We start from the raw sequence: 13,421 nt of genomic DNA, 5'->3' as shown, positions 1-13,421 counted from the left end.
TGCGCGAGCGCGTCTGGTACCTGCTCTGGTTGTTCTTTTTGACACTAAGTGGGCGGTACCAGTCACCATTGTATATCTACATCTAATTGGTTACAATCCTCGTCTATGGATTGGCTGGATATCACACCAGACAGCCGTTTCACGACATTAATTCTCAAAAATTCTGGACAGTAAATAATCATGAAAATAACCTCGGACATAGCAAGCCGAGCCCGGCCCCCCTACGGATGAAACTCACCTCCTTACCGTATCTCTCAGGCCGAGCCGAGCCCCCCTAGGGAGGAAACTCATCGTGGCCCCACTAGTCAGAGATGTACCCCTACTAGTCAGAACAGTGCAAGTAGTTGTGAGATGATTGACACGATAGTCAGAGGAGTGTGCCCCCTCCTCTTTCATTCACCTTTCTTCAGTAATTGAAAACATAACTTCTACTGATATTTTTATAAAACCACTTTTCTTTTGTCATTTTTCTAAATATCTTTCTAATTTCTTGGGTTTTATTGAGTGAGCATGTTGTCTGTAGGTGACAAGGTGGCAAGTCTCGGACTAGTGGCACATACCGACACCTCACTACAAAGAAGAGGACAAGTGGAGATATTATTTAACTTTTATTTAAAAACGTTTTGAAAAAGAAAATAGTTTTAAATTACATTAAAAAGGATCATTTGCATTATTCATAATTTTTATTTTAGCCGATTATTGTAAATGGCTATAAAAGCAATTATTTGTAAATCATACATAAATACAAATTTACGAAAAACAAAAAACAAGGTTGCTAGAAGGATGTACACAGAGAACTCAACTCAAAGCATGAATAGCATTTAGGGCAGCTGACATGTAACAACAATGGGTGTTCCCAGGAAATGTGGCTCCGCCCACTCAGCAGCTTCTTTAAAACAAAAAACAAAACTTTTAAAATCAATAATTGCACAAGTACAATTTCATAGTGTCAATAAGTGACTGAAAAATACATTTAAACAAACATGCCAGGGGTGCCGGACGAGTGCCGTCCTGACACTTTACTGCCTCCTGCCACATCAGGAACCTCACTCTTCACAAGTCTTCCACATACCTAAACCAGCAGAAGGTATGTGTGGGGGGCTCTGAGGAGGGCTGTGCAGGAGATGCCCCTCGCAATTTGACAGATTTGGAGTGTTTTTGCAAAGAAAAGTGGGCAAATATTGCCACGTCAAGAAGTGCCCTGCTCATAGACTCCTTCCCAAAAGACGGCCAAAAGGTGCTCCAACAAAGTATCAGTTTAAGGGTGTGAATATTTATGCAACTAGGTTATTGTAAATATTTTATTCCCCCCCGCTAAAATATTTCAGTGTATTTGTTTATTTAATTATTTATGTTATATGTCACATTATAAAGGACATGATTTATCTTTGTTAAAAAAAGAGTTGACATCACAAAAAGCTGCCGCTCGAACAGGCGTGTGTTGTCTATGTGCTGGGGCTCCGCTCTTTTTAGCCACACAAATGAACCAGGTGGCGAGCAGAAGAGTCAGAAACAGACTTTTTGGTTCTCAGTTGTTCTTCTGATGACTTCTGGATGCCAAATGATACAAACAGCTACATTGTACAAATGTTCTCCACACATTTCACATGATGGCCAAGTTTCATAGATTCTGTATTCACTGAGGAGAACATCCATTTCCCGTCGTTAGTTTCTCGAAACATCTCAGAGCGTATGTTTAGCCGAGGAGTGGAGCGGCGCCACAGAACATCTCTTCGCCTTTTATCGCACCAGAACATATATTCTGCACCAGCATCAGTAGTCTCTCAACTTGTAGCTATTTATTCTTACAGTGCCTGAGTGTGTGAGTGTGTGAGTCTTTGTAAAGGGACGTCAGGACACCACTGCGGCTGTGTTGGGCTCCAGGCCCGGGTTGTGGCCACAGAGTGGACGCCTCTTGTCTCTGGACTGGTTCAGGTTCCAGCGCTGCATCTTCCTGCAGCACTCCTCTGAATCCACTTGGTCCATCCCCGCTGACTTCAGAACAGCGGAGGGGCGTAAGGTGTGGTACAGAGCTCGAAACAGCAGCCTGCAGAGGAGAACACGCAGGGCAGTGTGAGGACGTGGCTTCACACGGGTCAGGACTCGACGGACTCAGGGAGGTTGAGACCCAACAGAGGAACAGAAACCCTTTCAGGCTCCATGACCGGATGGAAGAACAAATACATGAAGACTGATAGTTTACATCGAGTTCAGTTGCAATGATTAATCATAATTATAATGTGGTGATGAACTGTCTTCCTTTGTTTATTCCCACCCTGCCACAGATATATGATGACAGAAAGATCAGAAACATGATCTTTAGGTACGTAGTGCTGGCTACAGCCACTATCGAGCTGCACTTGCAGATGAATGCTATTGGAAGGGAGAAAACTTCACTCAGTCAAGATATCAATTCTTGTGATTGTGTATTTGGAGATTTTCCAAAAAGAAGATCGTCCACGCCATTATCTCCTCTAGACTGGACTGTAATGCCCTCTTCACTGGATTCACTGGCAAGAACATCCAGAAACTGCAATACATTCAAAACAGCGCTGCCAGGATCCTGATGAGTCCGGAAATATGAGCCCAGAACACCCAGTCTACACTCAGTCCACTGGCTCCCCGTCTCACTCCGGATTGACCACCAAGTCCTACTCCTCAGAAATTGACATGCACCCCCCTATCTACAAGAACTCATTACTCCCCAGAACTCCACCCCCATCCTCAGATCCACAAACAGCTCGCTCTTCCGGGTCCCCAACACGAAGCTCCGCCCCCATGGGCGACCAGGCCTTTTGCTTATAGGTCAGTCTCCCTGACCACGTGAGGTGAACCCAGACCCTGGACTCTTCAAGACTGGTCTAAAAACCTTTTTATTCAGGAAGGAGCTTTTGACTGTTAAATCATTAGCAGCTATTTAATTTTCTATTATAGTTTGTTTTTAACGATCTGGCTCTTAGCACTATTATTTTTGCTTTATAAATAAAATGCATTATTATTATTATTATTACCCGCTGATGAGGACCACTCGCATAGAGAATGAACAAGGGACCAGCACACTGCACTTTGTCATACATATCATATAATAATTATATTGTGACATTCAGTCTTGAAGTGTAAACTTCAAAAGGAGGCAGCACTGAAATATGACCCATCTTGTGTGTGTGTGTTCAAGATTCAAGATTCAAGATGTTTTATTTGTCACATACACACACAGGGTGTGCAGTGAAATGAAAGTGGCAATGCTCAGCAGGAATGTGCAAGGGCAACAAGTACACACTATTTACAAATAAAAAACAACACAATATTTACAGTAAGTGTGTGTGTGTGTGTGTGTGTGTGTGTGTGTGCCTAAGAGGGGCAGTTGTGTGGGTCTATGTGGGGGTCCTGGTGAGGTCGGAGTTCACAGTCCTGATGGCCTGAGGAAAGAAACTCCGTCTCAGTCTCTCTGTTCTTGCAGCGTGACTACGGAGGCGCCTGCCTGACCGCAGCAGCTGAAACAGTCTGTTGTTGGGGTGGTGAGGATCCTTCATGATCCTGCCGGCTCTGGTTCTGCACCTCCTGGTGTACAAGTCCTGCAGGGTGGAGAGTGTAGTTCCAATAGTGCGTTCAGCCGAACGCACTACTCTCTGCAGAGCCTTCCTGTCCTGAGCGGAGCAGTTGCCAAACCAGGCTGTGATGCTTCCTGTCAGGACGCCTCTACAGCTCCAGAGTAGAAGGACTGAAGGATCCTCTGGGAAACTTTAAATTTCCTCAGCTGCCTGAGGTGGTAGAGGCGCTGCCTTGCCTTTCTCACCAGAGTGTCTGTGTTTGTTGACCATGTCAGATCCTCGGTGATGTGGACTCCCAGGTATTTATACCCGCTCACCCTCTCCACAGTAGTCCCGTTAATCCCCAGTGGTGAGTACGTCCTCTGTTGTTGTACCACACTAAAGTCCACAATCAGCTCCTTAGTTTTGGTGACATTCATGATGAGGCTGTTGTCCTGGCACCAGAGTGACAGATCAGCAACTTCCTCCAGGTAGGCCTTCTCGTCGTTGTCGGAGATCAGGCCCACCACCACTGTGTCATCCGCAAACTTGATGATGGTGTTGAGCTGAACCTGGCCACACAGTCATGTGTGTACAGGGAGTACAGTAGGGGCTGAGGACGCAACCCTGGGGGATCCTGTGTTCAGGGTGAGGGATTTGGAGGTGTGTCTGCCCACCCTGACCACCTGTGGCCTGGCGGTCAGGAAGTCCAGGATCCAAGCACACAGGGGGTGTTCAGTCCCAGCCCAATCAGCTTGCCGCCAGTCTGGAGGGACTATGGTGTTGAAAGCTGAACTATAATCAATGAACAGTAGTCTCACATAGCCCCCTCTGGCTGTCCAGATGAGAGAGTGTGGTGTGCAGTACCTGGGAGACAGCATCATCCGCGGATCTGTTTGGGCGATAAGCAAACTGCAGCGGGTCCATGGAGGAAGGGAGGAAGGCGCAGATGTAGTCCTTTATCAGCCTCTCACAGCATTTCATGACCACCGAGGTGAGGGCCACCGGTCGGTAGTCATTCATACATGCTGGAGAAGCATTCTTGGGCACAGGGACAATAGTGGATCTCTTGAAGCAGGCGGGGACCACGGACTCAGCCAGGGAGAGGTTGAATATTGTGGTGAACACTGGAGCTAGCTGGTTAGCACAGGTCTTCAGTACTCGCCCAGATATGCCATCTGGACCTGCAGCTTTCCTGGTGTTCACCCTCAACAGAGCCCTCCTCACACTGTGCTCGGTCACAGAGAGTGTGTGTTCATCCCCAGCGGTGTGTGTGTGTGTGTGTGTGTACCTGGGCAGCAGAGCCGTTACAGTAGTGAGAGCACATACGATGTAAAACAGAGGCTGGGACATCTCCAGGGTCTCCACCCCCACGGGGCTGGTGGGGGGGCTGCAGGTCACACAGAACAGACTGAAGAGCAGCACGAAGCCGACGTAGGAACCTCCGCTGAGCACCAGCACCAGAACATGGATCCACGTCTGCAAAACACAGGCGGTTCTGTTTACACAACTGGAGATGCCCGGTCCTGATGTCACTTCCTGTCTGGACCCCCAATCACAATCAATGAGAACCACTCCGACTGTCCAGTACGAGTGTGCCTGACCAGAGTGTGGCTCTCGATGACTTGGTGCAGCAGGATGATGAGAAGAGCCGAGGCGTTGATGGGGGAGCCGAAGGACAGCTCACCGACGCCGGATCCTGCGAAGGCCTGAGACAACAAGAGGTCCATTGGGACCAGGACCGGATGAGCAGCGCTTAGAACCATGTGACAGGACATGTGAATGGGGTCAGGGCGGTGGATGTTACGACGTTTGTGGGATGTCCTCAACTAGTATATAGCAGAACGAGTGGTTAGTTCTTCCATGATGGATGGCGGGGAAAAGATAACCGTTTCCACGGAGTAAAGACAGAGATAAGCCACGCCCCCCCTAAAGCAAATGACGCTCATGTGATTGGTTGAAAATGAGGGCGTCATCTGATTGGCTACAGATAGGTCCATGTTGGAAAATGTGCGAGTCTCAAAAACCCACAAACAAATGTGTAGCGATCCACAAACAAATACATAGAAATGTATTTGTGAGTCTAATTCACACATCCTTCTGTGTGCATTTGTAAATCAAATACATTTGTGAATCTTTGTGTTGGCATTTGTGAGACTCTCTTGAGACTGATCTGACCCCAAACATGTGATGTCATCGCAATCCGCTTCAAGTGAGATAAGACAACAACGGTACACAACAGTCGTTAAATGCAGCTAAATGCAGCCATGTGACGGTCTACGTACAAAGTAAGGCACGAAGAAGCAGACCAGGCTTTGGTAGAAGGCATCCAGGATTGTGATCCAGAACATGTAGGGAGCCGAGACCTGCAGAGACAACGGGTCACTTCATACAGGTCCATGTTGCTTTCCTTCTTCACACATGAGGATCAAACAAAAAGGTTATTGAATTCACACTTCAATCATTGTGAAATGATTGATGCATTTGACCTTGTGCAACCATTCAAATGTATGACAGTGTATGTTGAGGATCTGATAGAAAGTGGTGGCTATTGTTGCGTTTAATTGGTAGACTATGACATAACCATGTCTTGATTGATTTTGTGCACAGATTCTCTGTGGCCCTTTTGAAATGTTAGTGTTGCCTGATGTAGACCTGGCGGAGTCCAATTATTACCTTCGCATTCTGCGGAAGGTTATGTTTTGATCGCTGTGTATTTATTTGTATGTGTGTGTGTTTGCGTGTTATTCGCATAAGTCAAAAAGTATTAAACCGAATCGCATGAAATTTGGTGGGATGATTGGTTATTATCCGGGGACCATTTGATTAGATTTTGGGATCGATCGGGTCAAAGTCATGAAAATATCAACATCTTCTTGAATAATTCAAAAAGTATTAAACCGAAGCGCATGCAATTTGGTGGGATGATTGGTTATTATCCGGGGACCATCTGATTAGATTTTGGGATCGATCGGGTCAAAATCTTCTTTTTACCATAGCACGGTCAATTTGTATCCAATTTGCATGCAACTAATGCCAACATGTTCATAATTCAATGCCCAATCTTATGATATTCAATTCAATTCAGTTTATTTGTATAGCCCAATTTCACAAATTACAAATTTGTCTCGGAGTGCTTTACAATCTGTACACATAGACATCCCTGCCCCAAAACCTCACATCGGACCAGGAAAAACTCCCAAATAACCCTTCAGGGGGAAAAAAAGGGAAGAAACCTGGAGGAGAGCAACAGAGGAGGATCCCTCTCCTAGGATGGACAGATGCAATAGATGTAATGTGTACAGAAGGACAGATTTAGAGTTAAAATACATTCAATGAATATGACAGAGTGTATGAATAGTTCATAGTAGGCATATTCGATCCATCAGGCAGATGGCGGTGGGGAGGAGGAGTCTCAACAGGACAGTGGCGTAGTCATGAGCAGGAATTCACGACCCAGACGATCCATCAGCGGGGAGAAAGCAGAGTTTGATTGAGAGATGAAAATTCATCTTAAGGAGAGAAAAAGAGGAGATAGTGCATCCCTAAACGCCCCGGCAGCTATAAGCCTATAGCAGCATATCAAGGGCTGGACCAGGTGAAGAGGAAGGTCTTAAGTCTACTTAAACGAGGTGACTGTGTCTGCCTCGCTGGTTCCCTTAAGATATGATGGAGCATCACCAATCAGAATTTTAAAAGTGATTCTTGATTTAGTGAGAACACGAGCTGCAGCATTCTGGATCAACTGGAGAGACCTAAGAGATTTATTAGGTTGCAGTAATCCAGTCTCAAGTAACGAGCGTGAACCAATTTTTCTGCATCTTTTTGAGACAAGATGTGCCTGATTTTTGAAATATTACGTAGATGAAAGAATGCAGTCCTTGAGATTTGCTTTACGTGGGAGTTAAAGGACAAGTCCCGATCAAAGATAACGCCAAGATTCTTTACAGTGGTGTTGGATGCCAGGGCAATGCCGTCTACAGAATCCACATCACCAGATAATTGATATGCGAAGGTATGCGCTCTACCGAGTGCCCGTTCTAGTTTGAATCTGTTATAATACACTCTATTGCAACAGTCTAGTGCCACCTTTAGTAATGAAACGCATCATCGTCATGAGGTCAAATAATATATTAGTTATCACTTATTTCATTGGATCATACAGTAATACACTACCGTTCAAAAGTTTGGGGTCATCCAGACAATTTCGTGTCTTCCATGAAAACTCACTTTTATTTATCAAATGAATTGAAAATTGAATAGAAAATATAGTCAAGACATTGACAAGGTTAGAAATAATGATTAATATTTGAAGTATTAATTTTGTTCTTCAAACTTCAAGCTCAAAGGAAGGCCAGTTGTATAGCTTATATCACCAGCATAACTGTTTTCAGCTGTGCTAACATAATTGCACAAGGGTTTTCTAATCAGATATTAGTCTTCTAAGGCGATTAGCAAACACAATGTACCATTAGAACACTGGAGTGATAGTTGATGGAAATGGGCCTCTATACACCTATGGAGATATTTCATTAGAATCCAGACGTTTCCACCTAGAATAGTCATTTACCACATTAACATTCTTTGAAAAATAAAGACATTTCTAAGTGACCCCAAACTTTTGAACGGTAGTGTATATGTCATATCTTAACTTGTTCATGAAGTCTAGTTAGGGGAGGTCCTGAATGGAGGAACCTGTTTGAGGAAGTTATTGTCATCTGCCCTAAATATAATGATATAATGTGTCTAACTGATTGAGGATTCTCCTAGTTATTAAACATGCGGTAATTTAGAGTTCTTTATTAACCGTTGGTTGTTTCTGAGAGCCGATGCCATTTGTATTGATGTTATCCTGGGCCTCAGAGTAGAGCTCTGGCTCATTGTGGAGGTCTGGATCGTGGTCCATGCCAACTACTAATTATTCATACAATCTGTCATACTTATTGAATGTGTTTTAACTCCAACGCTGTTCATCTGGTCGCATGACATCTATTCTTTTGTCCATCCTGGAGAGGGATCCCCCTCTGTTGCTCTCCTTTAGGTTTCTTCCCTGAAATGATTTTTTCTCTCTTTTGGAAGTCTTTCCTGATCCGATGTGAGGTCAAAGGTCAGATGACGTATGTGTACAGACTGTAAAGCCCATTTAATAAGGAACATTTGTAATTTGTGATATTGGGCTATACAAAATAAACTGAATTGAATTGTGGTCCGCTTTCAGTAGCTTCTGCATTCCTGCAATACTGGAACATTGTAGGAAATGTTTGACATGATAGAATAAATGAATAAATAAACAATAAACCACGAACGACAGCCGCTGTGATTGCAGGTGTGTGTTTGTGTGTGACGGTGCGTGGCGTCACCTTGGAAGTCTGCGCCGCCTTGTAGAGCTCAGGCAGCGCCATCAGAGTGTGAGCAGGAATGTCTCGTTCCAGGACGCCGTAGACCAGCGGAGGGATGGAGGTGAAGATCAGGTTGAAGAGGATGAGCACCCAGGCGTTGGTCATGACGCTCCCAGAGAAACCACAGAAGAACTGATACCAGAACAGCAGATTCACATACATCTGCAGCACAGACAGACGGGAGTGAGGATCCTGTAACATCTCCAGTCTTCTGTATTCTGTAGCGCTCGTGCCAACAGGGACGACCCAGTAGATAACTCAGTTACATCTCTTTATATCTATATACTGTTCATGAGTTATTATGGTTAATTGGCCTCGTCTTTTCCGTAGTCAGCATTTTTTAACAGTATGCTGCATTTACACCAAAAGCATTGCAAATGTTTACCGTGAGTCTATCCCATGCACAGTCAATGTACATACGCGAGAATTTTCGGCGGTCGGCGCGGCTGAAACGAATTGAGCGAAGTGGAAAATTCGCCTCAAGTTGAACTATGTAGCCTTTGGAGAGAAACCGACGACGAGTTGCGAAAGCCAATCAGTGTTGAGATGCGTGCGTGTATATATATATACATATATATACATATATACACATAAATATATATATATATATATGCTGCACGGTGGTGTAGTGGCTAGCACTGTCGCCTCACAGCAAGAGGGCCTAATGAGGATAAGCGGTATGGATAATGGATGGATTCATAACATAAATATCATACACACATATATATACTGTATATATGTATGATATTTATGTTATGAACCCAAACACGAGGGCGTTGGATGTTCCGACCATTGTGGGAAGTCCACAACAAGTATAAAGCAGAACTAGTGGGTATTTCCTCCATGGCGGAAATGATAACAGTTTCCACAGAGATAAGCCCCGCCCCCTCTAAGGCGTGAATGAAGCGAATGAGCCACAACGAGTAAAGCATTGAAAATATTCACAAAGCTTTTGATGTTAACGCAGCATAACCAGAAACATAAATCAAGCTTTTTCAAAAAATGACATTCATACAGACACGACTGTCCTAAGTGGTATCAGGACAGAACCTCTTACCACATTCTTGTAGATGAAGTAGAGCATCATGTTGGCGAGACGAGAGTAACACCAGTGGCCGTGGACAAGCAGCAACTTCCTGAGGTGTTTAAACCTGGAGATGGCAAAGTCACTGGACATCACCGCCTGGGGAACGGCACACGGGGACATGAGCATCACATACTAGTGCTTATAGTCATTAAAAAGGAAAATAAATCACTGGATGCTGATATGATTACAGACTTTTAGTTGCATCTTATGAGCTTATGTAGAAACTTTATTGTCTGCAGTGAGAACAATTGTTTTTACAATCAACATGAACGACAAATAAGACAATAAGGAGTACACATAGTGGGAGAGCTTTGAACCACATAGAGTTCAGTCCAGGCCACACAACAGCTGGAGAAACCTTCCTGTATACAGGCTGACGGGGTTTTAGTAGGCGGCGTCAGAATGGATGTAGAGGTCATTACCTGCATGCCCTCCTGACCAGATATCCCAACGCCTACGTCAGCCACCTGGATCATGCTCACATCGTTGGCTCCATCCCCTGAGTGAACACAAACAACCCCTTTGTAAGTGTGTACAAAGCGTATAACATAACAGAAGGTTTCATCTTTCTGGCCAGTGTTGTGTTCAACAGTGAATAGCAGGTCTAACAATAACTGCTCCCTCGATGTTCCTAGTGCATGACCTTATTGGAGGTACTGAACCCTGCGAGCTTCATCAGTGCATTCGCCGAACCCTTCGGAATTGGAAAAATTAAATGATTTCTTCAAAGGTATAGGTCTATATTTTATTAGCGCAATAAATGAACCATGCATCAGGTCTACACAAAATCACTGTGTTCAAAGAACAAAACCAACAAAATGTGACTTTCACACAAAAACAAGTTCCCTGCAGCACAGATATCAAATGTGGAGTGATCAACTGCAGCCAATGAGGGCCGAGCGGGATGTCACGAGTGGACTGAATTTATTTTGTGTAACACATTTTTACTAAGCAACTCAATATTTGGAATCTGATGCTGCGTTCACAACTTCGCAACACTTTACTCCATGTGAGTTCACACGCACGACTATTTGTGATATATTTGCGTCATTCACGCCTTAGAGGGGGCGTGGCTTATCTCTGGAAACAGTTATCCTTTCCGCCATCCACCATGGAAGCACTAACCACTCGTTCTGCTTTATACTTGTTGTGGACGTGCCACAAAACCGTGTCACATCTCACACCCTCGTGTTTGAGTTCATAACACTGATTGTTCCGGGCTTATTTTTCACTTCTGTCCATTCGTTCCATTCCCGTCTGAGCATGCACTTTGCAACACTTTTGGTGTGAACGCAGCCGAACACGGCGCAGAAAAAAAATGGTGTGTTGCCAAAATGTCGGCAGCCAATTTTTTTACGACCGACAAAAACGGCCCGACATTGCTAGTGTGAACCAAGCTATACTGTGTGTGTGTCTGGACCCCCACCGAACCCCTGAGAGTGACTCACCAAACCCCTGGGGTTCGATCGAACCCAGATTAAGAACCTATGCAATCCAACTCAGGCTTAGACCTCAGCTTTAGTTTGAGGAAATGAAACGAGAAAACGTATTAGAGGAAATAAAAGACACAAATATTCACTTAAAGCTCAGCTGGTTCGGTGAGCCTTCAGTTATCAAGCTCCTCTCTTATGGAACCAGCTTCACCTTCAGTGCTGGAGGCAGACACAGTCACCTCATGTAGCCTGAAGACTTTCCTCTTTGATAGTCTTATAGTTAGGGCTGAATCAAGTTCACCTGATATCGGGCTATACAAAATAAACTGAATTCAACTGAATTGAATATGCTGTCCTTGCAAACCACATCTTTAAATAGCAAGTAAAGGAACTTCAGGACATAACAAGCCAAGTTCTCAGAGGAGCCAGCTAGTTATTAGAGAAAATGAGTGGGAACACGCTTGTTTAAAAGCCCAAACCCAGACTATCAACACAACACTGGAACTAAAACAATATAAATGGCTATCAGAACCTTTGTAATACATCATCAGCTCCAGCCTCACATTCCTGACAATAGTACTCTGCTGCACTGGATGTGGGAATTCAGGACCTGCACATTCTCTGAATGACTTCGTCCCTAAGGGACACATGTAACACTTCACAGGTCCTTACCCACAGCCAGGGTCATGACACCGAGCTGGTCCCGGATCAACTGGACCACCTTGCTCTTCTGCAGCGGAGTGGACCTGCAGCAGATGACCGCCTTGCATCTCTGGCTCAGCTCCAGGAAGTCGCTCCTCTGCTCCTCCTGCAGGGCCCAGTCCAGAGTCCGTCCGTCCAGGACCAGGATGAAGCCTTCCGGACTCCCCGAGGAGGATTCTGCAGGGTTCCCTGCTGCAGTCTCACGGTCGCCACCACGCTGCACCTCCAGTCTGAGCTCCTCGAGTAAAGCTGCACATGCACCCTGACGCCAGAAAGAACTCCAGAATGACCAAAGATAGGAACAGCTGTTGCGTATATAAGGCGATTGTGATGAATGTAGCTTCTAGAGCGTGAGACTTCTCTTCTTGCTTCAACCTCAGATTAACATTTCCCTGTATCTAACACTTCTATGACAGCTCATCTATAGTCTTACACCCTTCTGTTACCCACCTACAGCTCTACAGAGACAGCGTCTGTCTCACGGACACTTCAATTAATTAAATCAAAAGTAACCAGAAAAGGAGTCGTATAAAATAACCTCATGAAAGTTAACACCACTATTTCAGCAGTGCAACAATAAAGGAGAATCAAATGTGGACTACATTACTCATGTATCCCTCCGCAAATCATGTAATCGTTCTAGAATATTCCCGTATAACAGGCTTCCATCCCTCAGCTGACCTTGCTCCCACAGTTGGCCGTCAGCAGCTGGTCGTTAGGACAAAGGAGTTTACAGGCGTAGGCGATGTTGATGGCCGTCTCTTTCTTGTCTCCGGTGAGGATCCAGACTTTGATGCCAGCCCTCTGAAGAGCTTCGATGGTGTCTGGGACCTCCTCCTGCAGTCGGTCCACGATCCCCGTGGTCCCTGTAGCCACACACACACACACACACACACATAGACACTTTAAGTACCGTGAGCTCTGCTGGGTCATGTGAGCGGCTCTCCTACCCAGCAGGGTGAGGTTGTTCTCCAGCTTCTGAGCTGCCTCCAGCAGCAGCTCCTCTCGGTTCTCGATGCTGCTCTCTGCCAGCAGCTGATCCTTCAACCACACCTCGTACTCCTCTTCCTCCAGGACCTGCAACATGGATACAAATAAGCCCCCCCGAGCATCTTGAAGGACAGTGTTATGAAATATGCAGAGACTCCCATCAGTGTATGAATGGGCGTGTATGGGTGAGTGATGACAAGTGAAAGAGCTCAGAGGACAGGTCCATTCACAATCAAGTCACACCCATTGGTGCCACCTCACCATCAGCATCTCATTCTAA

At 45.2% G+C, this 13,421-nt stretch overlaps 1 protein-coding gene across 6 annotated transcripts in view; it reads right to left on the bottom strand.

Annotated features, from left to right (window-relative positions):
* Positions 1–595: 595 nt before the first annotated feature.
* The window catches only part of atp10d (ATPase phospholipid transporting 10D), a 56,457-nt gene continuing 43,631 nt past the window's right edge, over positions 596–13,421 (bottom strand). For 3 of the 6 annotated variants that reach the window (XM_056425838.1, XM_056425836.1, XM_056425835.1), the window contains 9 exons: positions 12,833–13,228; positions 12,122–12,413; positions 10,439–10,515; positions 9,987–10,112; positions 8,891–9,091; positions 5,816–5,896; positions 5,135–5,239; positions 4,822–5,009; positions 596–2,047 (listed from right to left, as the gene is read on the bottom strand). In XM_056425838.1, coding sequence (XP_056281813.1) covers positions 1,852–2,047; positions 4,822–5,009; positions 5,135–5,239; positions 5,816–5,896; positions 8,891–9,091; positions 9,987–10,112; positions 10,439–10,515; positions 12,122–12,413; positions 12,833–13,228 — 1,662 coding nt within the window. In that variant the 3' untranslated portion in view covers positions 596–1,851. The remainder of the gene's footprint in view (positions 2,048–4,821; positions 5,010–5,134; positions 5,240–5,815; positions 5,897–8,890; positions 9,092–9,986; positions 10,113–10,438; positions 10,516–12,121; positions 12,414–12,832; positions 13,229–13,421) is intronic. The other 3 variants (XM_056425837.1, XM_056425839.1, XM_056425840.1) reach the window with 3 other exon arrangements.

The sequence above is a fragment of the Pseudoliparis swirei genome, chromosome 11, assembly GCF_029220125.1.
Source record: "Pseudoliparis swirei isolate HS2019 ecotype Mariana Trench chromosome 11, NWPU_hadal_v1, whole genome shotgun sequence".
Classification (NCBI taxonomy): Eukaryota; Metazoa; Chordata; class Actinopteri; order Perciformes; family Liparidae; genus Pseudoliparis; species Pseudoliparis swirei.
This window is presented reverse-complemented; position numbering and strand designations above follow the sequence as displayed.